The 26,559-nt window shown below is 26.8% G+C and overlaps 2 protein-coding genes and 1 long non-coding RNA gene across 18 annotated transcripts; 1 reads left to right on the top strand and 2 right to left on the bottom strand.

Annotated features, from left to right (window-relative positions):
- Positions 1-184: 184 nt before the first annotated feature.
- On the top strand, positions 185-18,966 carry Pdfr (Pigment-dispersing factor receptor). Of its 13 annotated transcripts, XR_014436561.1 has the most exons (18): positions 185-361; positions 2,755-2,908; positions 3,456-3,554; positions 6,299-6,438; positions 7,507-7,614; positions 10,492-10,670; positions 11,340-11,443; positions 12,050-12,194; positions 12,582-12,684; positions 12,962-13,082; positions 13,512-13,590; positions 13,868-13,953; positions 14,693-14,873; positions 15,183-15,300; positions 16,653-16,749; positions 16,900-16,946; positions 17,616-17,772; positions 18,214-18,966. XR_014436561.1 is itself a non-coding variant. In XM_083087928.1 (17 exons), exons 4-16 carry the CDS (start codon positions 6,360-6,362, stop codon positions 16,943-16,945), a joined length of 1,446 nt encoding a protein of 481 aa, XP_082944054.1. In that variant the 5' UTR covers positions 185-361; positions 2,755-2,908; positions 3,456-3,554; positions 6,210-6,359; the 3' UTR covers position 16,946; positions 18,214-18,965. The 13 variants fall into 13 exon arrangements, 12 of the variants coding, with proteins under 12 accessions (XP_082944054.1, XP_082944053.1, XP_082944049.1 ...); XM_083087928.1 differs by lacking the exon at positions 17,616-17,772 and having other exon boundaries at positions 6,210-6,438; positions 18,214-18,965; XM_083087927.1 differs by lacking the exon at positions 17,616-17,772 and having other exon boundaries at positions 2,755-2,879; positions 18,214-18,964.
- On the bottom strand, positions 11,242-12,457 carry LOC145965421 (uncharacterized). Of its 2 annotated transcripts, none has more exons than XR_014436704.1 (3): positions 12,355-12,457; positions 12,032-12,278; positions 11,242-11,536 (listed from the first exon to the last, which is right to left on the bottom strand). It is a non-coding gene; the product is annotated as an uncharacterized LOC145965421 (long non-coding RNA). The 2 variants fall into 2 exon arrangements; XR_014436705.1 differs by lacking the exon at positions 11,242-11,536 and adding an exon at positions 11,621-11,744.
- Positions 18,967-21,012: 2,046 nt separating the features above from the next.
- Myd (stromal cell derived factor mayday) lies at positions 21,013-25,751 on the bottom strand. Of its 3 annotated transcripts, none has more exons than XM_083088962.1 (5): positions 25,177-25,751; positions 23,733-24,012; positions 23,121-23,384; positions 22,762-22,943; positions 21,013-22,415 (listed from the first exon to the last, which is right to left on the bottom strand). In XM_083088962.1, exons 1-5 carry the CDS (start codon positions 25,192-25,194, stop codon positions 22,233-22,235), a joined length of 927 nt encoding a protein of 308 aa, XP_082945088.1. In that variant the 5' UTR covers positions 25,195-25,751; the 3' UTR covers positions 21,013-22,232. The 3 variants fall into 3 exon arrangements, with proteins under 3 accessions (XP_082945088.1, XP_082945086.1, XP_082945087.1); XM_083088960.1 differs by having other exon boundaries at positions 21,014-22,415; positions 23,733-24,207; XM_083088961.1 differs by having other exon boundaries at positions 21,014-22,415; positions 23,733-24,094.
- Positions 25,752-26,559: the final 808 nt, after the last annotated feature.

Below are 26,559 nucleotides of genomic sequence, written 5' to 3'. Positions count from 1 at the left end.
CATGTGTATAGTAAATATCGAACATATGAACCTTTCTTAAGTTCGCGAGTTCTGATTGGCTCTCTGCTTTTCCGCCAAGATGTGAATGCGCCCTAAGAATCTTTAATACCAAATAATTCTCCTAGAGGCAGCACTACTGCGTAAATAATGCGCGCGCGAATACATTTTGCGAAGAGATAAGTAATCTTATTAATACGCTGTCAATACGATAATTCATTATTTATCAAAGTGTATTTAATATTGGTGTTATATATTTACTTGCCATAACAGTGTGAGCAATATATATTTTAATATGCTTCGAAATTCTCGTTTCTGAGCTATTAGGAGAATATATTTTGCGAAGAGATGCAGTTCAACAGCGGTAAGACGTATCTTTAAATATCTTCGAAAATAAAAACACGCGTTGATACTTCGCTATAAATTGGAAAAGTCCAATGATTGGACGATCGATAAATCATTATTTTTGCATGCTTTGGCATCCGTCCATCGGTTCTGAAAGTGTGCCAATTCCCCCCCTCCTCTCCCCCTCCCTCTCTCTCACTCCCTCTCCCCCTCTCTCTCCTCTCTCCCTCTCTCTCTCTCTTTCTCTTCTTATATTTATTCCTCTTTAAAGAACAAATTTATTCTCATGGTTGCATCTTTTTAAATTGTATTATATGTAAAGAGCTAAACTGAATACTAAAGCTATAAATAATCTCTCTCTCTCTCTGGTCGCTCCTTTTTATATGTATTAATAAAAAATGTGCGACATAAAATATGATATAAAATATTATGATTATTGCGCTAGATTCAAAAATAGTTTGCTGGGTTTTTCTATTTACATAATCCACATTTATATTATCATTTTCCGTAAAAAGAAGAAGGAGACGTTCACGTGGCCGATGAGCGCGAAAGCGACAGTTATTCTTACCCGTGTAAATCGTAACGCGCGATCACGTGGCTGTAACGTGTGTTCTCGTCCTGCTACTCGTTATGTAAATGACGCCCCATTTGCGATCGTTGATACACGACAATGTGTCTTGCGTAATATTAATTAACGATTTATCGTTGCGTAATCAATGTCGCTTTCCCTGTACGTGAATTTAATTAACACCGAGAAATAAATGCGACAGATATGGGATTGAGGACGTCCTTCGTTACGTAAAGTTAATGGGATTGACAGGGATATCAACACCAAGCTTTGCTTCATATTTTTTTTTCAACTGACGTAAAAATGCCATAAATATTGCTCATTTTTAATAATGGCAAGATAGAAATGGTGGAAAGGCAGTATTCGATAACAGCCTAATGTGTAAAAATTGGAAACTAAAGAAAAAAAGATAATAAAATCAAATTTCCGCTTTCTGTGCTCTATGAAAATTATTGTTCTTTAAGATATTTTCTCAATTTATTTTACATATTTTTTCTGTATATTTCTGCGCGATACAGATGTTTATTACTAATGTGCAATGTACGAGCGCGCGTTAAATGAAGGCAGTGACATTTCCTATTTACCGTTTTGTGCAGCTAACGGATATCCTGAATTCAATTTGTTCCTGTGTATTATTACAAAGTGCTTAGCGTTCAAAGTAAATATGGAAAATTTTGTTATATTCACGAGTCAGTAGTTTCGTGAAAAATAGCTCGTATTTGAATTTACAAATGATGACATCATTCAGAAAATTTTAATATATACGCAAATTTATTTATTACTGTGTTTTTACATATACATTAACATGTATTATACGTTAAAATAATATCCCTTTATCATTCAATTATATTCATTTGTAGGATCATTATACGGTATTTACCGCTTCCTTTTCTCGTATAATAACTGACTTAGCCCAAGGCGATATTTCATTATGCACGTGTCACGTTATACGAGCACATGTATACGCGCGCGCACGCATGCCCTTACAATGGAATCGTTATTATGAATACTATTATAGTCTTGTAGGATTTCTTGTTTCATAAATGTGATATAATAATCAAAGAAACAGGAGCTATACATCTCCGTTAAGCGTAGGTTGCTTTTGTGCAAGATATTTACTCGTGCCATGCAATTCTGTCGACAAATCGAGAATATTTGAGCGCCGAGAGAAATGCCGGGATCCGATAATAAAAATGATATTTAAATCCTGGATTATTTCCTTTTTTTTGTACCTTCGAACAATGAATAATTAACTTATCATGGATTCGTTTATTGATATAAAAGTTGCAGTCTTGAATGAAAGAAAGTGATAATCTTTTCGAAAAAATATCGATTGTTTAACGAAAGTAATATCAAACAAGATACATAATGTTTTTGTAACTGATTTAAGAAATAAATATGAACAATTTATCTTCTTTATCTCTTATCTATAAGACTAGAAAACAAAAAGAACTAGTTAAGAATTTATATTTTAATTTTTTAATAATATTTATTTCAATTTCTTTTTTTCAACTCAATTGAAATAAGAAATAACACATAACATAACATGAGATGTTTTCTCATGGTATATAAAGTATATTTTTCCATATGCTACGTATAATCGTATTCGATATCAAAGGATATCCTTGTCGAATGTATACTTCCCAGGTAGCAAGATGACGTCTCCAGACGTCTTAATGACGTACAATGACGTCATTAAAACGTTAAGATGTCATTTGACGTCACTCTGCTACCTGGGTTGTGTTTTGTTGATATACAATACGATACAAGTTTTTTGATAGAAATAAAAAAAAGTTATGTATACATTTTTAATGTCGACAACTTTTAATCTTGAAAAAAAGCAGCAGTAAAAATAGTAACACGCGATTGGCTAACACCTGGACCAATGATGGGGGAAGCTGCGCCGCGGTTCGAACGGTCGACTCACAAATTCACAAGTGCGAAACAGTCGACGCGTGACCTCTGAGATGTTCGTATGTCTTTCGGTCTTCCGAGAAGGTTTATGAAATAATTCTTTTCCAAAGAGCTTATTAATATATACATGATGTATTCTTGATTTATATTGAGCGATCTATCACTTTAAATTTAATTGCAAATTACAGTCAATAATTCTTAAATTTTTTGTCTAATTTCTTTCTTTCTATATAAATAATGTTATTATCTAGTAATAGAAATTGATATACTTTGAGTTTATTTATTTCCAATTAAAACGCAGCCTTAGTTATACGATTGTTTCTCTTTTTTTCTATGTCATTTATAATATTTAAATTAAAGATTGTCGTATGTTCGTAAAACACAAAATATTTCTTATAAAGTAGTTATTTTATAATTATATGAAATATTATTTTATTATTTTAAATAGTCTTTAACGCGTTTTTCATAATTTTTAACGCGTTTATTTATCAAAGAAAGTAATAAATTAGACAAAAATATAGAATATTAATAAAGTAGATATATCATTTTATTGAAAATCATTTTTGTTGAGTTAAATATATTATATATAGTTTTTATTATATGATATCAATATAAATCTTGAAATTTATAGTTTTCAGTCGAAGTGTTTCGAAGACAGAAAGAACAGTTTGTGTTAGATCGGGACTGACTAATGCGAACATAAACTACTGAAGAAACAGCAAAGAGCTTGGTAAGATCCTATTCAGCATATTGCTATAAAATTATTATGATAAAATAATATTGAATTATACCGCTTATTAAAAGTGTGATTTATGTGATATGTGTATATATTAAAAAAATCAAAATTAATCTCAAATTAATCTTAATATTATCGTGTATGTGTGTCTTTTAATGAAAAATCATAACTTTTTATTTCAAATAAGCTCGAAAGTTAAAAGATATAACAATATTATAATTAATTATTATTAACTATTATTTTTTTATTTACACTTATTATTTATTTTCCTAAATAATTTTTTATAATTAATGTTTAAATTTATATACATTAATTTAATATAAATTATTACAAGAAGTTTATCGCACACGCGCGCACGCGCACACACATACACAGAAAATATTAATAAATATTTATTGTTATATATATATATATATATATATATATATATATATATAACAATAAATATTTATTAATATTTTCAGCACGTTAATACATTATTTAAATATATATATATATATATTTAAATAATGTATTAACGTGCTGAACAAGTTTAATTTCAAATGTAAAATTATTAATATTATATATATATATATATATATATATATATATATATATATATATACATATATATATATAATATTAATAATTTTACATTTGAAATTAAACTTGTTCAGCACGTTAATACATTATTTAAATCTTCATGATGCTAGCTAACATAGATTTTGACTTTAAGAATAATAAATAAGATAATGATATGAATGTAATATTAAATTAAATTAAATTAAATATATAGATTATATTTAAGAACTATGACTTTTTCTCTAAATAGTTATATATACAATCAATAGTTATATATACAATCAAAATAAAGCGTTAGATAAATTACTATTCATATATTATATTACGTATATTACGTTTATTTATAATTTCTTTATTTTATAAAAGATTTTTTTTTATTTAATTTCCAAAATATTATAGATTTCTCTTTAATAGATATGTAATTTTTTAATAGATATGTAATTTTAGATAGATTAATTAAAAAGATATTAAAAATATTGAAATTCACAATTCATGATTATTTTATAGATAAAAGTATAAATAAATTATATCAATATTTTTTATCTTTAGATCTTTTATGAAAACAATATCGCCCGATTTTCGATTATTTTGAATTCATCATTCATCATTACATCTTTTATGGAGTTAGTACGCTTATATTGTTATTCAAGCTGTATATTTAATTATGCGGATAATACATGACAGGGAAACATATTTGCAACTAAATTTCACGCAAATGATATTGTCAAAATGCTCCTTTTACGCTCATGATAATTACATATATTTCAATATAAATGAAAAAATATTTTAGCATTTAAAAAATTTGTAGCTTTAAATTATTTTTGTTTATTAAATAATTTAATAAAAATTTAAATTATAGAATTTCTTATTGTTAAAAGTCAATATCTTTTTACTCAATCTATCGTTATCAACTTTGTACAGATAATGGAGATAATAGAATTATAAACAATACATGTATGTAATTAAACTCAAATAGCTTTGTTAACTAGAATTCTGATTAATTATATTTAATTAAATAAATTCCTGACATGCACATATGTATATTGTATGTGTATATACATATATCTTCAATCCAAATAATTTTTTCAGCTATTCTTTTATTCTCTTTGATGCTTTTATGACAATAGATTAAGCGGATTAAATTAAAAATTGTTAAGTTATTATAAAAGAGGATAAAAATGTATTTTTATTAATGCGTTTTACAACTAGTTGTAAGTCTTGACTTACAATTAATTAAATTTTATTAAATTCGCAATTATATTAAATTTTGTAAATAGATAAATACATATTAAATCATAGTACAAAGATTAAAATAAAGTATAATATGAATGAATAAATAAAATACTTAATTTGAATATTTATAATAGTTTTATGTGCTGATTAATAAACTATTATTTCTGATACTCTTGATTGCTGACGTCATATAAAATAATAAGATCATGACAGATTTTTGGGACAGCATTCAAATCTTTCAAGCTACTTTATCGGACAAAGTGTTAATTCTCGGCTTGACCTCTTTCACTTGAAAGCTCAATAGGACCATTGCATATTGATATGCTGACATAGATAGTAACTAGCTTTCGTACGTGTTTAATATGTGAATAAATTATTATATATTTCTAAACTTAGCTTAAAATAATACATTGATAATAGCTTTATTACTTTTAGTATAAAATAATAATTATGGTAAAGAGGAAAATCATAGATTTTGGAATAGTGTTTATTTAAATATTTTAAATATGTTAAAACCGGATGAAACATTATTTGCTAATTTAACAGATGTTGTTTTAACGGACGTATTTTGTTATTTAATAAATTAATAAAATATGAAACATGAATTTAAAATTGTAAAAAATTGTTAAATATGTACGTAATTAAATTACATGTATGTACCAATGTACCATAGTCGTATAGAAATGTGATAATATAAATACGTGGAAAAAAGAGGTAAAACAATGAATGGATCCAGAAAAAATAAACACATTTCTTTATTGAATAGAAGATTTTATTGAGTAAAAGAGAAAATCAAATGTCATATTAAAACATAATTTATAATTTATAACTTATTTATCTAATTTTTTTATTTAGAAAGAAACGGCAAGAAAAGTAAAGCGAAAAAAAAAACGAAATCGGAGATGGAAGAATTTATTTATAGAATGCTGCACGTTTCTGTTTAGTACATGGCAAATACTGGAATAAGAATGAGATACTGAGCAAAAATGAATTGTTAGAAGAAAAATGGATTTGGATGCCCACGGCAACAACACCCAAGAATTCTGTGATATTCAGTACAAACATTTCGTTGCACCATATGGAGGTATGATCCTTGAAATTGCATTATTTTTCTCGTAGCAAAAACATAATCCATTTATATACTGTTCTTTTCCTTTTGGCAGAAAATAAATGTTGATTTCTTTAATTTTTCTACTTCTATTTTTAAAGTAAAATTCCATAAAGTATCTGTGTACTTATAACAAAATCTATTTTCTTACAAACGAAAAGATATTTTTAACAAAATTGTCATTTTAGTTTTATCAGATCTAAAATACCCACACAGCAATCTATATCTCAGACGTAAATCAGATAGCATTTCGTCAATAAATTTTTGTTGTATTTGAGATATCTTGATATCTGATATATCTTGAATATCTTCAGAATATCTGATATCTTCAGAATATCTGATATCTTAATTATCAAAATATTCTAATAATATTTTTACGAAAATATAATCTTTTCTATCTGATTTGTTGCAAGATCAGATATCATATCTCAGATGAAAAAATCATACATTTTTGCAGTCTGGAAGATATCTTATAGATATCCCAGTCATATCTGAGTAGCATTATTTAAATCAGATATTCTGATATTTAGATATCTCTTAGATCTCTCTATGATATATTTTCCTGTGTGGGTAATTACAATATCAAATTTTCTCCCAATGGTATAGAAACTTCAATGTAATAATAGAATTCAAATTATAGAAAAACAAAAAGTAATTTCCTACGAAATGTAAATTTTTTAGAATTAGAAAAATTACGCGGGATGTTGGCAACAACTACGGAGTAGTAATTTTTAAAAATTATAATGTAATTTTAATAATTTTAATAATTTTTATTTAATCAATTTTTAAACACACAGTTTTTAAACACAATTTTACATTCTGTAATGATTAATTTTTAATTAAATTTAACTTTTATTTAATTAAAATTTAAATAAATAATATAAGAATCATATTAAAGAAAAAATTATTATTTTATTTTTTGATAATGTATAATAATATTCCGAAATAAAAGAAACTTAACATTAATTTCAATATTCATTCATCTTAATCTTAGGAGAGAAGGAGGCAACACACATATTTCTTTATTCCTTTTCTGTTTTACAGAATTCTGGTGCAATCCGGTATGGGATTCGTTGCTCTGTTGGCCGCCGACAAAAGCTTCTACCACAGCGAAACAACGATGCCCTTTTGTGGGCGGATTCGATACGACTAGTAAGTATATACGCATTTAAAATGGCTCTTAGATCTCTTTTTCTATGTGATATCTCTCTCTCTCTTTTTCTTTCTATATATATATTTTATATATATACTTAATTTATTAAAAAATTCACAATAACAATTACAACAATTATGAATTATAATATTCACACTTATTTATCGAAATTTCAAGATGTATTTTGTAGAGTACTTATGTTAAAGATGATTTTCTCTGAAACTGGATAAAAATTTTAGTAATTATGTATACATTAGTATATAAGATTCAAAATTGAATATATAATATTATAAGGACAATTTGCAGAAGAAAAAAGAAATTAGCACAAATTCTCTCTCTCACTCTATCATTATTTTTATTTGTATCTTAAAATTTCCTCGACGACTTTTATTCTTAATCTTTTAATTAAAATGAGATTCTAAAAAAGTTTATTTAATCGGATAATTACTAATTAAAAAGTACTACTAAATTTTTTATTTACATATATTTTATTTATACATGTATCTCGTTTTTTAGAAATTATCTAAAAATTATTAAAATATATAGTTTATTTACAACGAGTTTATTTCTCAATAATAGCTTTAGTATTATTTTAATATATTTAATTCTTTTATTTTTATATGAAAAGTTGCTATGTATATGCAAAAATAGAATCATTATTATAATATTTTAAAAATATTGATAATGTTGAAAAAAAAATTTTTTTTTTAAATTATTCATTCTTTAAAAACGATTTATTTAAAAACATGCAATAAATTAAATAATTGAAATACAGGATAAAAATAAAATTTCAATTGATATTTCTGATAAAATTAACATTTTTTTCAAATATTTTATTAATCGGGAAATAATATTAGTTTTTAATATTATCAGTTCTCAATATCATATATAGAGCTTTGGTAAGTCAATTGAAAAATTCCAAAGACAAGTTTCCTAGAAAGAAATTCCTAAATTTAGTTAATTTTTTAAGATCTGCAATATTAAGATTTTAAAAACTAAATATTTATATTACTTTTCGCAAACATCTTTTGTTACAAGTTTAATAAAAGCGCATTATTTGAAAACTTTGAGAGTGAGAGTCCAAGATGAATCTCAACAATACTTCCTCTTTAATATGAAATTACAGTATATGAAATATAGAATCGTTTTCGTGCTTAAAATAGATTGTAGCCATAATCTTGAAATAGTTATTAACAAATTTAAATTATTATAAACTCAACATATCAATATTTTGCATAAAAAATTATAAATAAAGTGTATATATATTTTCTATATTTATATATTCATATTCTTTATATAATCAATTTCTTTATATAATCAATTTTTATTGTACTGTAATCAGGTTGTGCTTATTGGAAATAAGATACATATGAAAAAAACATAAAACAATACGATATTTTATACTAGCCGGTTCTGGTTTCTCTATTCATAACGGCATTATAAATGTAAGAAGTTTAAGATTTCGCTGTAATTTAAGATTATTAAATTGAAATGGAATTATAAAAATTGCGATCTATTTTAGTACATATAAAATTAATTTTTAAAAATAACGAATTTTCTTTATTTCAAAAACGTCACAGATCTATATTCTTGTTAAGCCGTTTATCGCGCGAGAATTTTTCAAAAGTTTTTAAGAATTTATATTGTTTTAAAATATGATATATATATTTAAGAAAAAGATAGATACATTTAGATATATTTAAAAGAAATTATAACAGAAATACTTTTTCCTGCAACTTTTATTTTATAAGTTTATCTATCGATTTATTTATTTATTCGATAGAAATATGTAGAATAAACAGCGACTTGTAAACTTCAACAAATATTATTATATTTGAAATATTATTATTATTTATTATTGAAATTTATTAGCGAGGAGGCAAACAAATTTATAAAGATAGTTAGAAAAGAAGACATTTCACAGCGTTTTAATTCGAAATATTTAATATTGTACATGATTGAATTCAAGATATGCTATCGAGCAAAATAATGAACTGCAAAGAAAATCTTGTCTCGGGGCTTTAATACGTAAAACATTTTTCTCATCAAGCGTTCCTCGAGCCATTATGCAGTGCTTTGTAGACTATATATATAAATGCATCATAAGATCAGTCAGTATTAGCATCGTTTTCTTTTCTTATTGCGAATAAAGCATATCTATGTAACTTTCGCTGATTCTTTGCTTTTTTCGTTTATAAAAAATTGAGTCTAATAAGTAATAACGATTAGAGAGAATTATAAATAATTTGATGTTTTTAAAGTTCTAAAATATGTGACTGTCTCGAGAAATTCTTGTAGTAAATCACGTATGATGAAAGAAATTTATTACGATCTTCTGGATATTTTAGAGGTACAAGGTGAAACTTTAGATTTCACAAGGGAAAGCTCGAGTGTAACGGGGGATGAAATTCGAATTATCGATTCGGTGAAATGTCGTGTATAATCAACTCGACGGGAATTTTAAAAGACGATTTGTCTCTTATAGCAGTATGATATAACACTATTCCATTACGTCGTTTCACATGCAACATGTTGGGTGGTATAGGTGTACCAAAGACTGCAGTTCGCCCTTCAATTTTCCGAGCTTAAAAGAAATCTTTAAGACGATAGCATGCTACGCTAGATTCTCCTCTACGCTCTCTTTCATCCCTCGAGATACTCATTGAATGCACCATTTCTCATTTACGATATAATATACATTCCTTATAATATAAAAAAAAAATATATATATTTAATATTATTATAACAAGATAATAGAAAAAAAAATAATAAAACTGATAAAAAAGTTCCTTTGTCGATGAAGCAAAAGTGCGAAGGTATAAAGCGACACATATTTAGTTCTCGATTCTTCTAATATGTATCTCGTCTCTTTTCAGAATCCGTGGAGAAGAAATGCGGTTACAATGGACGTTGGGAGTCGCAGAATGGCACAAGTACAAACGAGGATTCATTCATTGGTTGGGCGAACTATACCACTTGCTTAACGCCAGAAATGCTGTGGCTTCACTATAGGGTCTTCAACAATAATCTCGAGGGCGAGGTAAGGATCATCCAGGTATTGTAACTGACAGACAATATGCGAATTTCTGTGATTAAGCCACACTTGGATACAGTTATACACGATATAGATTCTCAAGTACAAAAATATTTTTTGTACAAATATACACTTATGCATTATAAATATAGATAATTATAAATATCATGTAATTATAAATAATTGCTTTCTAAATATAAATATCTCATGTTTGATTAGTTACAAATAGTTATATGATATTTAATTATATATCTATTAGCTAATTAAATATCATGTAATTGCAAATAGTTGCATTCTACGTATAGATATATCTAGTATTTAATTAGTTAGAACTCTTACAATTAATAAATTCATTGATTATGTAATCAATCAATGAAAAGTATATAAGAATCTAACGTTAAGAAAAATGTTCGCTACAAAATAGACGCAAAATATAGATTAAGCACAAATATCTTAAATAAATAAAAAGCATTTTTAAATATTTAGAGTATAAAAATATGATAACTTAGTTTTTGCGCTCTCTTTCTCTTTTTTTCTTTCTTTCTCTCTCTCTGAGATAATCTCTCGTTATATTAAAAAATTTAGTGAATATTTCCTGCGAGAAATTTCACAGTATATCGATGAAATACAAACTTTTCTTTATATCGAAATACAAATACATATATAAACTTTATTTCGCTTTTTTATCAGATGAAAATGAATATAGCCGAGAAGACTCGTACCCTGGAGTTTGTTGGCCTTAGTATTTCCCTGGTGGCTTTGCTTGCTTCCTTACTGATTTTCTGTCGATTTAGGTGAGTTTTTTCAAGAAAAAAAATCAATTTTTCGCTCATGAGATTCCGATAAGTTGCAATCGCTTTATCGCACATTTCTCTAACGATCTTTCTCTAACAATAAGATAAATACCAGTACATTAACTTAATTTTTGACATAATAAAATTTATCAGCGAATTTTCACTTATGACAAAGTGTAATCTTTTCTTCAAAAAAGCAGCAGTAATTTGCACGAAATATGTATCCAGTCTCACTAATTATTGATATACATGTAATTATCCTCTCCTCTTAAATATGGAAAATATAATTGTAAATATTTTTCTGAAAGAATTGGGTTTTAAATTTATTCAAACTAAAATATATATTTGTATGTGTGTGTGTTTATAATTTATCATTTATCATATTAATTAATTCCAATAAGCAATCTAAACATGTATATAATTGTATATTTATATATATTCATACATTTATATATATGTGCTATGGTAAAATGACATATGGAGAGTTAATTCAATGAAATGTAATTACGTAAGTGCATTTGGCACAAAGACTGGATATTAATTTGCATAAATTTACACGATTAAAGGAATGAAGTCAAAGCTATTTACATTGATGACATTTCATAGGTCGTTACGCAATACAAGGACCAGGATTCACAAAAATCTCTTTGTTGCCATGGTTGTGCAAGTGCTAATCAGGTTAATGCTGTATATAGACCTCGCGATCTTTCGAAGAAAGCCGCATGGCGTACAACGAGGAATAGGAAATACCGTAAGATGAGATTATTTCACTATTAATTCTTAAAGGAGAGGAGGAAATTTACTATTATTTTCGCGACATTTTCTTTATAGGGATCTGAAATTATGAAATATTTTTATATATTTTTTACTATCCACTATTTTCCAATAACAACAAGTAATTAGAAACTAACAACAAGTAATTAGAAGAGCAATTTTCGTATAATTATGTCCTTCGATGGAATAATTTTCTTTACAAAGCGCGAATCGAGGATATAATTTCATCAAAACGATAAGTCGTTCCAGATCAAAGCGTACTATCGAGTACTCGATGTCGCTTCTTTTCATAACAAACGAACAGATTGCGCGATTTATTCTTCGCTCTCTCGTGAAAAGCAAATTTATTTATTTCCTTTCTCAGCCAGTACTATGCGAAGTCACTTACATGCTGCTGGAATACGTCAAAACCGCGATGTTTATGTGGATGTTCATAGAGGGTCTGTTTCTGCACAACATAGTGACTGGTAAGTAGCTGCATTTACGTTTTCTCTAAGGACTGTGCTCAAGCTTCTTTAAAAATATAAATAGCTTGAAAAAAGAACCTTAAATTAAATGAGACTGCTGGAACTACAATACACACGTTGAAATTATTATGGTTTTTATAAATTTTATATTCAAAATAATAAAAAAATTAAAATAAAATTGTTGATTAAATAATATATATATTTTTACAAAATCTTGTATTTAATTTAAATTTTATTATTGTTGTGTTATTGTGTATCGATTATTACGATTTTATAGTGACGATTTTCCAAGAGACATCTTATTATCGAATATATCGCTTCATTGGATGGGGATGTCCAGTGCTGATGACCTTGATTTGGGCTATCATTATGGCATTTTATTATCATCCAAAATCAAAGTGTGTTGATTATTTGATTATTAAAAGTATGCAAGGTCAAATATGTGCCATCACTATTGAATTAATTATGATTAATCATTGAATAATATATATTGACAGAAATTATACTAAAACTTTTTCTAAATTTTTTACCTTTATATAACAAGTCTTAAAATTAATTAAATTACAATTGAATAAAACTTTAGAAATGGATTAAAGAATACGATTTTATTATCTATATATCATTCCGAATTGCTTTGCGAATAATTTATTTGTAATCGTTGATTACTTACTTGTTGATTACTTAATCGTTGATACTTAAAAATTATTGATGTTTATTTAAAAAAATGTGTTCTATTTTAATTAAAAAAACCGGTTAATATTTGTAACAATTCATTCAATGGTGATGGAACATTCTGTAGGCAAAAATGTAACATGTCGAAATATTAGATTTCTCAGGTGCTGGTCAGGATATAGCTTGTCATCTTACTTTTGGATCCTTGAAGGGCCCAGACTTGCGGTCATATTGGTGAATATTTTACTTTTTTTTAACCTTTTAAAATATTTTAATTTTTTCATGAATATTTCACGTGAAATGTTAACAATATAATTTAAAAAGAAAATAAAATCCACATTTCCACTTGATGTTATATCACATGCACGTACATCTATGTATAGATATATAAACACATAGATTTATAAGTAATTATTTCAACATCAATTACATTTGTTAATGTGAAAAATAATAAAATTGTAATATGTGCAATATTTAAAATAATGTTGTATTTATTTTTGTTTTCTTTTAGCTCAATTTCTTGTTTTTGCTGAATATCATAAGAGTGCTCGTAGTGAAGCTGCGGCAAAGTCATACAAGCGAAATTGAACAAGTTCTGTAAGTGAATAAATATGCAGAAATTTAATATTTTTGGAGGATCATAAAGAAGAGTTTAGAGAGTCTTTTTAATATTGAAAGTTTTAGTTTTTCGCATTATTGTCCTTGATTAATTGATTTTGCCTTAATAATATGAGTTTAATTACTGCATTATTCGAAATATTAAATAAATATCTTAATATCTAAGAAAAAACTAAATGCTTTATTCACATTATCCACTCGTTCTTTATTACTCCATTATTAAGATAAACAGATATTTTTGTATTTGAAGGATAATATTATAATATTCAATATTTGTAGTATTTGAATATACTATTGTAAAGATATTTCAATATTATTTGAAAAGTCAGTTCAAACTATAAAGATCTTCGTTCTACATCATAAATACGACACCTATCGACATCGATGCTTTCAAAGCATTTTTATTGTTAGTGCGGAAAATACATATTACACGTTTGCTCAAACAGAAATTCAAATATAAAATTCAAAGGAGAAAGAACGTGGAAGAAATTGCCAGAATAATGATTTTTCAATATATTTTTACGCGCGCGCGCGCGTAAAGTGCTTATTGGGAGTTTGTTATTTACTACTGAAGAAATTTTAATTAAACATCCAATGTATTGCTCAATCTTCATTCTTGAAGAAATGTATGTGGTTTATTATTATTGGTTTGCATTTTACTATGCAACAAACAATCATTATTAATACTGAAAGCCATAAATTCTTTCATTGCTCACAGGAAAACCGTGAGAGCAGCCGTGGTACTTCTACCATTATTAGGCATCACTAATATTCTCTCTATGATTGACGCCCCATTGGATAATGTAAACAGATTCGCGGTGTGGTCATACTCAACGTATTTTCTGCAATCATTTCAGGGCCTCTTCATTGCGACCCTTTATTGCTTCCTCAATGGCGAGGTGAGCGAAAAATTCGGCATTTGAAAACATCACATTAGTTTTTTTTAAGTTTTATCATTTTTCGGAAATGCTTAGAAACAAATATGATTATAAGTTATATCTTTATTTATTAATATTTTTGATGAATGAAAAATAGCAGGAAAGTTGATAAAAAAATTGAATCTAAGACATCTTATAAAATCATCTGAATTTTTATAATAAAAATCTAAAAATATGTATATACAAATATTATATATATGTATATAAGTATTATACAAAATTATTTTATTATAAGATTTATTTATTTTTTATTTATATTTTTTTACCCAGGTAAGACTCGTTTTGAATAAAACTTTTGCCGCTTATCTTTCCTCGAGAGGAGGTGATATGCAGAATAAAAGACAGTCGCCCTTTAACAGTTGTCAGCCCCCTCAAATAACTTCGATGGGTAAGTGTGAAAAAATTAATATGATACTATTTTTAGCACGAATATTTCGATATGCACACAATATACAATATAATATCTAAAAAAAAATTTGCATAGTAAATGTTTCCTCTTCAACGAGAATCATGTCGAGCTTTTTAAAAGTTGATATCACTACATATTTTACTATCGAAAAAATATTTCTATCAAAATATGTCGTGTATGAAGAATAAAAAAGAAATAGTCCATGAGAAAACGTAGAACGGATTCGTTCCGGATTAACTGAAGATTTATTATCTATTCATCTACTATAATGGTTCTTACAAGATTTAATTTTATATATGTATTCTGATAGAGAGAGATTATATTTAAATCTTTAACAATATTTTAAGAGATATTATTGAAAAATAGAAATCGCTCTTTATAATGTACATATATTATAATGTGTATCTGCTCTTTTCATTAATTTTCCGTAAAGTAGAGCAGCATTTGTATCAATGAAAACCATCATACGTTAAAGTGCAACAATCGTGCAGTAATGTTGTTGCATATGTAATGATTACACATAATAACAATTGCAAATGTACAGTTATTTGATTATATCTCATTAATGATTAATAAAGTAATTATACAGTCTACAGGCAAATAGCATTACAAATTGATAATCTGTAATTTCGATACGCGCATACAAGAATTGATGATATATATACTTATTGAAAAAAATTTCTGGAGCATATTATTAATCAATCAGTGACATTAATTTATTAATAAGTTGGAAACCTAAGGCAACGTCACTCTTCGATTCTTATCGTAAAAATGAGCGATATTTGAAATTTTATTAGAAAAAGAATTTTTATTCTTTTTCTTAGAGAATTAACTATTTTTTTAAAAAACGTTATAATAGTTATTAGTTAATATATGTTTAATTTTTCTGTGAAATTCGATCAAAGCAACATCAGTTAACATTACACTAATTTTGCTTAATTTCTGGAAAATTGCTTCTTCTCACGTCATATTACATTCTTACATTATTGCTTAGTTGAGGATGGAGATATCAAAATCAATCAATATCTGACCAATATGATATGTCATATTGTCATGTGTAATATTGTCACATCATGAATTAAAATCTTTTCTTGCAAAGTTATCATTAATACGTATAAAATTCATATACTGGCGATTAACTTTTTACCGCAAACTTCTTCGCGTGTAATATATAAAAAGCATAAATGGAATATAAATTTAATTGTCAAGAAATTTCAGTGTCAAAGATTAATTCTACTAGTATTTTCCACGAATGTTTGTGTACATTAATCGAACAGTCGAACGACAACATAAGAGTCAAGATTGATTCGTGAAACATACATGTACTATAGTGAACGAGATAGAGGAAGAACAGATGAGGTCCACCGGATTAGTAAAACTGTGCTGTCGTGGCGAGAACATCCTACCGGATGCGGATCGATCTGTCGAGTGAGTAATAATAATGATAAGAGAAATTTATTTATTGTCATCAATCTATCATTTAAATTTCTCGCTTTTTAAGCCTTTAAACATGCATGTAATTGCATTCTTGACACAATTCTTAAAGGCAATTTTACATCATTCTACATTGTGTTATAGAACACAAGGACAAAGAGATGGGAAGATTGAATGCGCATTTTCTTGAGGTATTTAGTCGCATTTGGCTACTTCGTTGTACCGTTTCATTGATCTTTTTCGTGTGATATTTACATTATCTACGTAATACTAATATTTCATAATTCTAGCAATGTTTTAGCTATTTTTCTGTATTTTTTTATATATTAATATCTTCGATTTTTATGTATATCGCGGAATAAATGTTATCAATAAATAAATTGCGGCTTATATAAAAACTTTGTCGAATTATGTTTACCACTATTTTAAACAATTAAGAGAATATTTATCGAAATTATATTTTATCGAAATTAATGTCCTCTTTGCATTATATTTTCTTGTTTATATAATAGAACATTGCGACATTATTTCAGAATTGCAAGCTGCATGCGCATATTGGAATGTATCTGAATGCTTATCCTTTTTGCATTTTCAAATAATTTTTCTATTGGAAATTGTACATTGTTTATATAATTTAAAGCAAAAATAATGTATTATGAGCAGGCATATGTGATATAAGCATGTAATAAATACATAAAAAGTTGTATTTTGTATAAAAATATCGCTTATATTTAAATAATATTTTTAATTATAAAAAGACGCGATAAATCATAATAAGCATCTTTTAGTAAAACTGAAATTTAAGATGATAAAGCTATGATTTGCACATTAAAATTATTATTTTCTTAATTCCATGTTAGGTTTGCGTGAGAGATGAAAGGATTTCTAATTGACGAGTAGACATTCAAGCGCACGTATAACAAATTTGTCTTTCGAATTATATCTTGGAACCGATAATGCACCGGTGTAGAAAATGATAAGAGAAAATAAGTTTTACAATTTTCGAGATTACATCCGGTAGAAACTTTTAACGTTTTTGATTATCTTCAGTTTTATTTAAAACCTTCGGTTAATCCTTTTTCACAAAGTAACAGAATCTAATTTATCTGAAGCATTACTCAAATAAATTACTTTGTGTTACTAAGTTCATTAAAACTATTTACGTCCGATCGAGATCGAAATAATGAAATTTATTTCTGAATTATTAATTTTAGTAAAATTATTTTGCGTTAATGATTAATTAATTGATTAATTGATTTTAAAAATTATTTTCAAGAATTCATTAATTCTTTACTTTTTTAAAAAGCCGACGAAACTGTTAACTTTCTAATTTGTAATACATAAAACATCTATCGCGAATTATGTTCAAAGTCATATTATTCACGCTGCAAATTTATTTAATTATTCTAGTCGGACAATCTGGGTATTTCTGTATAGAATCATTGTGCTACGTTTCAGGACGATCATCTAGCAATTATGTGAATTCCTAAGCGTCCTCGCAATAAAATAATTCCTTGAATTGTGGAGCTGCTGATGTTACGTTCGGATATCCAGTCGAAGAAAATGGAGTTTCACAGATCGATGCGCATCACATCGCAAGGATTGATTATTTTCTTATAAACATTTATTTATAGGAAAGAAAGCTTGACAACAAATTATTTAACAAATAATGGAACTTTCCATTTTTCAGATTAAAGAAACGCAGATTCCAAAGCTTAATTAAATTATATAATTTATCATCAAAAAGAGAGAAAATCAATAGTTTTTTTAAATTTGTATACGAAACATATTTTATATAAATGTTTAATTTAATTATTTTCAGATCAAAAATGATATAAGATGTATCTTCTTGATCAAGGAAAAAAAAAACGTTTTTCCTGTTTTAAACAGAAAAATCGGTTGTCAAGGATCATAGAATTCATGTCGCTAATAGCGAGAGATTTTCTCTACGTTCAGTGCTAACATATCTTAACTTTATCCAATTAAAATTGCCCGTTCATTATCTAGCAGAAAGCTTACCCTTTAACTTTTGTAATTAGCATCATATATTAGATCATATATTTAAATGTGTATATGTGTAAACGGCTAAATGATGAAATTCAAAGGTCGTAATTAAAAGTTCCGCATAAAGTGTTGTATAAAATGTAACTTTTAAAATTCTCGCTAATATATTTAAAATTAAAATCGAGAAAGCTTGTATCGTAAAATTGATTTTAAAAATTTACTTTGTAATATACATATATTTTGTATAACATGCAAATGCTGTCTTGTTTATAATAATCTTAGTTATATTTTATACAATCAAATATCAAGTTCAGATTACACTTTTAGTAGTATTTTGCCGATAGCATTGCTGAAAGCGTAAAGTTACAGTTGAAAAATATTACTTTTGTTGAAAAAATTTTATATTTTTTTTGTAGACAAATTTTTTAGCAAATAAATAAACAAACTGCAATCAAAATCACGTATATATATATTGTAAGTTGTTTAAAATGATACAAAAATATTATAGAACTAATTGATTTTTGAGATATTAAATAATATATCTTAATTTTATTAATTGTTGATGATAAATAAATACAAAAATGATTAAATGGAAAAAGCTGTTTCCATTTTCACATTTGATATTAAAAATTAAATATATGATATAAATATCTAAAAGTCTTAAATCTTCTCCATTGTACAGTTTAGAATTTATTAAATGTGTTATTATATACATATAGGGTAAAACAATGTGTAATATGCCCCACATTTACATTTTAATCGATATAAAGTATAATTATAATAAACAAATTTTATTATAGTCAAAATTTATAAAGATTTACTAGTATTACAATTAATTGCATCAATTTTTAATTTTTTCCGTATATGTTCAATCCAAATTCTGAAATTTTTCTAGAGGAAATTTCTCCTTTACTGTTTTCAAATGTATCAAAATTTTAAATACTGTATTCTCGATTAGTTTCATTGATACCCATTTGTAGTACTTTGATTTTGCTATTTCTAGTAATGGTCTTTTCACTCCATTTTTTTGTTTTTCTTTTATATGTTTTGCTTATCGTTTGTCAAAAAGAAATGATGAAAAAATAGATACTAGAGAGACATATTATTCCTATGACCAATAGAGTATATTTTTGCATTTTTAAAGAAAAATATATCTTCATACGAATCAAACAGAAAAAAACATTTATATACAATTTATCACTCGTTTATTTTATAGATTATACTTTCAGAAATACAGCGAGAACATGTATAAATATAGTGACAATTATTTTTGTGGAATGAAAAATATAAAAAAATTTATCAATAAATTTTACTTAAAAAATCTTTTACTTCAAAAATTATTGATTTAATAATTTCTTTTATATAAAATTGCACTCACAGAGCAATTTTATGCAGTTTCCCGATTGATTGTATACTACCAACTATCGATTTCCGTTTCAATAATACTTATTAGTAACTCATTGTATCTGAATAATGAGTAGAGCATTTTCCCTACCAGAGCATATAACATCGTTTTACCCTACACATAAATACTTATATATACTCTATATTATATATACTATATTATATTATATATATATATATATATATATATAATATATAATATATAAAAAATTTATTATTATTATGTATAAGATATTTAAAACTTTTTCTATATGGTCTTTCCTCCTCCTATATGAAATTATTAAATCATATATATGTATATACATATATATATATATATATATATAACGTAAAAAATTCTATGTTTAATGAATAGACGTTAAATGAATTTATATCATAAAATATATGATTGATAAAAGTTTCATATTACAATGAAACTTACTGTAATGAAGCTTTCAACGTGGTAAAAATTTTATGTCGTAATTATGTCGCAACATAGAGTACTTATAGAGTACTCCGGTTTCAACTGTTTTTTATTACAAAAGAGATCATCTTGTAAGAGAGAGAAGTTTATAAATATCTTTTAAAATTTATAATATAAGATTGTATGATGTATCTCTAGACATATATAAAAATACATATGCATAATTAATTTTATGTATTATTTTTTTATGACTTATAAGTTTTATAATTGTTTATATTTTGTACAGATTTTTTATAAAAGTTACAAACGATATCAGAATGTGTGACTGAAAATATTTTTAAGAAATGCATTAACAAATACATTGTATTCTAACTTATCGAAATGGGAATAAAAGAGGATAAAAACGATTGTCGATTAATCACTAAACAGATTTTATTGTATTAAATCACAATATAGAAAAATGCGCTAATATACAAAATTCTTTATAAAGGAACGTCGATGGCTGTGTTCTTAAAATATATGTAATAGAATTTTATTTTAAAACGCTATTAAGCCATTATTCACCACAGAAACGTTATATATTTCATTGTGAGCAACGAATTGCATTTGGATTCTTCAAAAACACTTGTCAAAACGATAAATAACAGCATGTTATTTATTTTATTTTGAAAATTGAAACATTTTTAATACACTGCCGAACGATTTTTCTTTTTTTATCTTGTAAAATAATTGCAGCTTTATTTTGCCTTCAAAAACATTATATATATAAAATATTATATTAATGTTACAATATTATATTATTGTTACGACATGTATAAGAACATATATATATTTATACATATATATATATATTTTTTTAATATATTTAAATTATCTCAATTAATATCACAAATTAATTATAATATAATTGTATTAACATTGCACAATAATATATATTATTATAGTATTAATATAATATTTTTTGTGCGATTTTTTTAGATTAATAATTTGAAAGGTAAAATTTTTTTCTGCAAATACAAAATTTCTAATAACTCTCCTAAAAATTCAAGAGCAAGTCACATATAAGAAACCTAAGAATCTACGAAAGGACGGATTTGCAACCCCTCACAACCGATCCGTTTCACAACCGATCCTACAATTGGCAAGTAATTATATATATATATAATTTTAACCCTGTAAACGATCTGATTGAATTATTATTTCTGATTGAGTCAATTAATGTATTAAAATCTATTATTATAGTAGTTATTAATAACTATAATAATTGCGTCTACTTAAACAATATTCTACGTCAAAAGACTATCACAGATGCGTTCTAAAAGCCTATGATTTTCGTTTGCGCACTAAATCGAGTAGTGTTTTTAAAAAAAAAATCTATTAGAAATCGCCTAGAATACCCTGCATGAATCGATAATTGTATTGGTCCAATCCATTGTCGATCATGGATCGAAAAATCATATTGTCTGTGTTCAATATGCAAATGTCGAAGAGAAAAACTTTCTTTTCTAAGATATTTAAAAATATCTATATCAAATTTTTTAGTCGCATCTATCTGGTGTTACAAAAAATTATTCGTCCATTTATCTAGAGATCTTCTTTCGATAAAGAGATTGTAACAAAAATGTCCTTCTTCAATTTTATAATTATGTTCGTTCTTATGTGAAAACTATCGTCGAAATTCATCGTGGAAACTTTTCTCCGTGTCTACCATTTTGCTGTCGAGAAATAAATCCATTTTGCTCAAAATCTCCGGAAGATCTAACTTTCCGTCTAAATTCATATCCGATAAGGTAATTAAGTGCTGGGCCTCTTGAATGGCATGTCTGGGGTTTCGTGGATCAATGTACATCTATGAAAACAAATATTCAATTTATTTTAAAGAGAAAATTAAAATATTTCTTATTTATCTTTCTACTTTTTGATATATTTGTATATTTCACTCATATAATAAAAGCATTTATAGCGATTTTTTGAAATAGACATGATATATATCTTTGTTATTTGTCAAACACTTTTAATCGTGATGCATAATTAGAATATGTTCAACATTGAAATTAACATTTTACAAGAATAATTTTTCTATAATTTTTTGAATGTTTTTTTCTTTAAAACGATGTAATATTTCGTTTAATGCTATTTCACTACAGAAGTGGCGAATTGTGGTCTGTTCTTTATTTACTTTCTACTACACTTACCAAGAGCTCGGTTCGATCGGCTTTCCCATTTTTATTCTTGTCAATCAAATGTCGAAACTCCTTACGCCTGTCTTCGCTGCCTCCTATCGATTGTTGTCGATCTTCGTGTAAATCTAGGCCGACTCCTTCCGATGGCAAATCCGAGAACTCGTCCTCTGTTAACTGTTCATCACCGTCTCGATCTAATCATATAAATAAATAATATTTTATTTTACGTTTTTAACTTTTTTGTTTTCAGATGAAGACTACAGTTTTTTAGTATATAAATTATATTAATGTATAAATTATATTTCTGCATAAAAATTATAATAATAAGGAGCAGTAATAGGGAGTTTATTACAAACCGAGGCGAAATTTACCGAATTTTTCAAAGAGGTCCTCCACCATTTGGAGAAGAGCTCTGTGACTACTCTCGGGATGCGTGAAAGCTAAGAATTCATCCAGACCCAATCTGTCGGGATCGTTTCTAGCAGCCTCAGCCCATCGTGCTCTATCCCTCATTATGCTCTCCTTTAGTGTCCGCGACAATTCGCTGTGCTTTTTATCATGGGAATTTATATAGGTCTCAGAAAAGCCATGAGTTCTCAGAAAATAAGCGTGATATTCCTCCCACGAGACTTCGCCTGTAACAGGAATTGAAAAGCACAGCTAACAATGATAATTCAAATATTATCAAATTTTATTTCAGTAATTTTTTTAGTCTTCTTGAGGTAAATAATGATGGTAGTTTATGCTAAGCGGCTTTATCTTGTTCTAATAGTTTCCTTTGCATTATAATAGAATTTTCTTTAAAATATTTTAAAAGCTATATTTCTAAAATTATGTATATTAATTATGTATATAATTATGTGTATAAATTGATTTGTTTATTAATTATTTTTATTAATTATTAATTATTTTATTAATTTTTTTATTATTTTTATAAACTAGAAAATGATATTAATTAATTAAAATAAATATCCAAATAATACCATCTCTAAGATTAGTGTCGATAGCAGTGAACAACCCAACGTTCTCTCGCATAGCACGCGTGATGTGTTCGGTGATCTTGGCGTGAATCCACTTCGCCAATTCCTGTATATCCAGCAATTGATTCTCATCAGTATCGGCTCTGCGGAAGATGTCTTCTAGGAGATTTCTCGGATTTTCGCGATTTTCCGCCTCCACGACTTCTCGTATGCTCCCTTCATCCCCGCGATCAATTTTCGTATCCTTGTATTCCGCCAAGTTCTTTTTGTCAACCGTCACGGTCTGCAATTCGAGGAACAAGCTGTCCATCATGGAACCCTCTCTGTCCTTGTCGCTCGAGGTCGATAGACTTTTCAGAGGCACGCTTTTATTGTATTTGACAAATAGGAGTGAGATATAGATTACGAGCGGCACCAAGACAGTCCAACGTAGGAATCGCAGGCAAGTCAATTCTTGCCTGCAGGTCATCCTTCGTACCTTTTGTGAGAAATTACACTCTCTTTACGAGGTAATCTTCATAATTTATGGTAATATTTATAATACTAAGTTTATATATAATCAAAAGTAAGTTATTTAAATAAAGAAAACGCAGAATAATATTTTTGGAATAAGAAATAATTAATAAATTAGGAATGGAAAAAATACATCAACATAAAATATAAAATATAAATATAAAATATAAAATATATATTAACATAAAATACAAATAAAAATATCGATCAATGAAATATCCTAACAAAGATGTTCAAGTAAAATCTGATTTTGAAAACATAAATAAATATTTAAAATTAAGTTAAAAATAAATGTAATGCAATAAATGTGCCAGCACTTACAAATTATTTGTTTTACTCTCCAATTATAAAATTTACAGATACATTTTTATCATTAAATTATAAAATAACAATTTTTACTATATACATGTATTAACAATATAATAAAAATTAATAATATATATTTACTATCTAATCTCTCTTCATAGACATATTAATATTATTAATATTAATATTATTAATATTACTCATTATTAGTATTAATATTATTAATGTTATTAATATTATTTATATTATTAATATTATTCATGCTATCCTTTTCTCTCAGGAGGACACTCCCCACTACTTTATAAGCAGTCTATGTTAATATGTCTATGTGTCTCTTATATTTTTCTGTTTATAACAACGTGAACCATTTTCAGATTACATTCTTTTGTTCCTTAAAACGAGATGTGCTAAGTTAAAACTTTGCAAACTTTATAGATGCAGTAACAACTATATGTATATATAATGCGACTGAAAATAAAATATCTCATGCAAAATAAACAGAATAAAAAATGTCAGCGTATAATTTGCGAATGAATTAAGAGACAAATTAACATAACAACAAGGAGCGTTTTTAATGCCGAATGAAACGCATTTCCGGTAAAATTTCTTCGATTTTACTCTTACTTACAAGATGTGACAGGTACATCGCGACCGCATAACATGTATACGATGACCCGAACTTTCTAATTCCCGCTTCCTTCTCTCATCAATCTCGGATAAGCAAAGTTTCCAATCTTCCCGACTCCATGCAACAGAATCGACTTATCGTCCGTTTGTCACAATTATATACCTACATAATCCAACATATAACATTCTACCATCGATGACAAGCAGACGATTCACTTCTCGACAGGTAATATAAAATCTGCATTTTCGCAAAACAGAGAATCGATGCACTCGCACAATTGAAGAATATAAATATTTTAGACTAATATTTTAAACTGTTAATTTTTTAGTCGTCCAGAGCCCTCGATACGAGACTGCTTCACGCGCCAATTTGCACCAACTCGATGAGGCACGGCCGAATCAATCGTTGCGTGAATTTGGGAAAAATTGACAATTGCAACTGTCAACGTGTGACAGTTAATCTGTCAACGAATCATGTGCTATTTACACGCTCTTCATCGAACGCAGATAGGCGATTTGGACTAGGAGAGACAGCCGCACGTTGCCAGACAGGCCGCACGCTCACTACGTATTGATCCACTTTCACTGTCCCGTTCTCCCTCTCTCTTCCTTCCGACAATAACAAACGGTGTTAACGTACACTCACCTCGTACTTAGGTATTTCAACGGGGTGATACTTTGACTGAGTCGGTATCAAGTATAAGCGTCGGTACTTTACGATAGATATATCGGTTTTTATTTTACTGTTCTAATTATGGCAAGAATTTAATCTACGTAGGCCATAATTCTAAATTTTAGTTAAATCATAATTATTTTTATTCTTTTAAAACAATCCCGGATGAATATTAAAATTATTAATATTAAGAAAAATATTAAAATTATTACATATATTAAGAAATTATTAAAATTATTAATTAAATATTAAGAAAATATTTATTTCAATATAGTTGGCCATTGCTAAATGGATTATTCAATAAAAAAAACGTTTTATTTTAAATTTAAAAAAGTGACTATTTGAGAAACTTGAGGTTGAAGTTTTAAAAGGGACCATTTTAACGCACTTTAACATGCCATAGTTACGCTATGCTGGAAAAGTTTCATCGCATTCAAAATCCACTATATTATTCGAACTTTTAGTTTTGAAAAGAAATTTATTACATATAACAAAATCACATTCGCACGCTGTGTTTTCTTTCATTTATTATTTCATATATATATGTACAAATAACAATATTTTAATATCTATATCTGTATATCCGCATTATAGAATATCCGCAAAATTTGCTCTTTAATAAATTATATGCAACATAAGAAATAAAAGTATTCTAAGATAATCAAATGTCTATAATGTGCGCTGAGGAGGATTCTCGTCTCTATAAAATAT

The sequence above is a fragment of the Camponotus vicinus genome, unplaced genomic scaffold (genome assembly GCF_025532165.1).
Source record: "Camponotus vicinus isolate PSW18456_S1 unplaced genomic scaffold, iyCamVici1.0 SCAF_14, whole genome shotgun sequence".
Classification (NCBI taxonomy): Eukaryota; Metazoa; Arthropoda; class Insecta; order Hymenoptera; family Formicidae; genus Camponotus; species Camponotus vicinus.
This window is presented reverse-complemented; position numbering and strand designations above follow the sequence as displayed.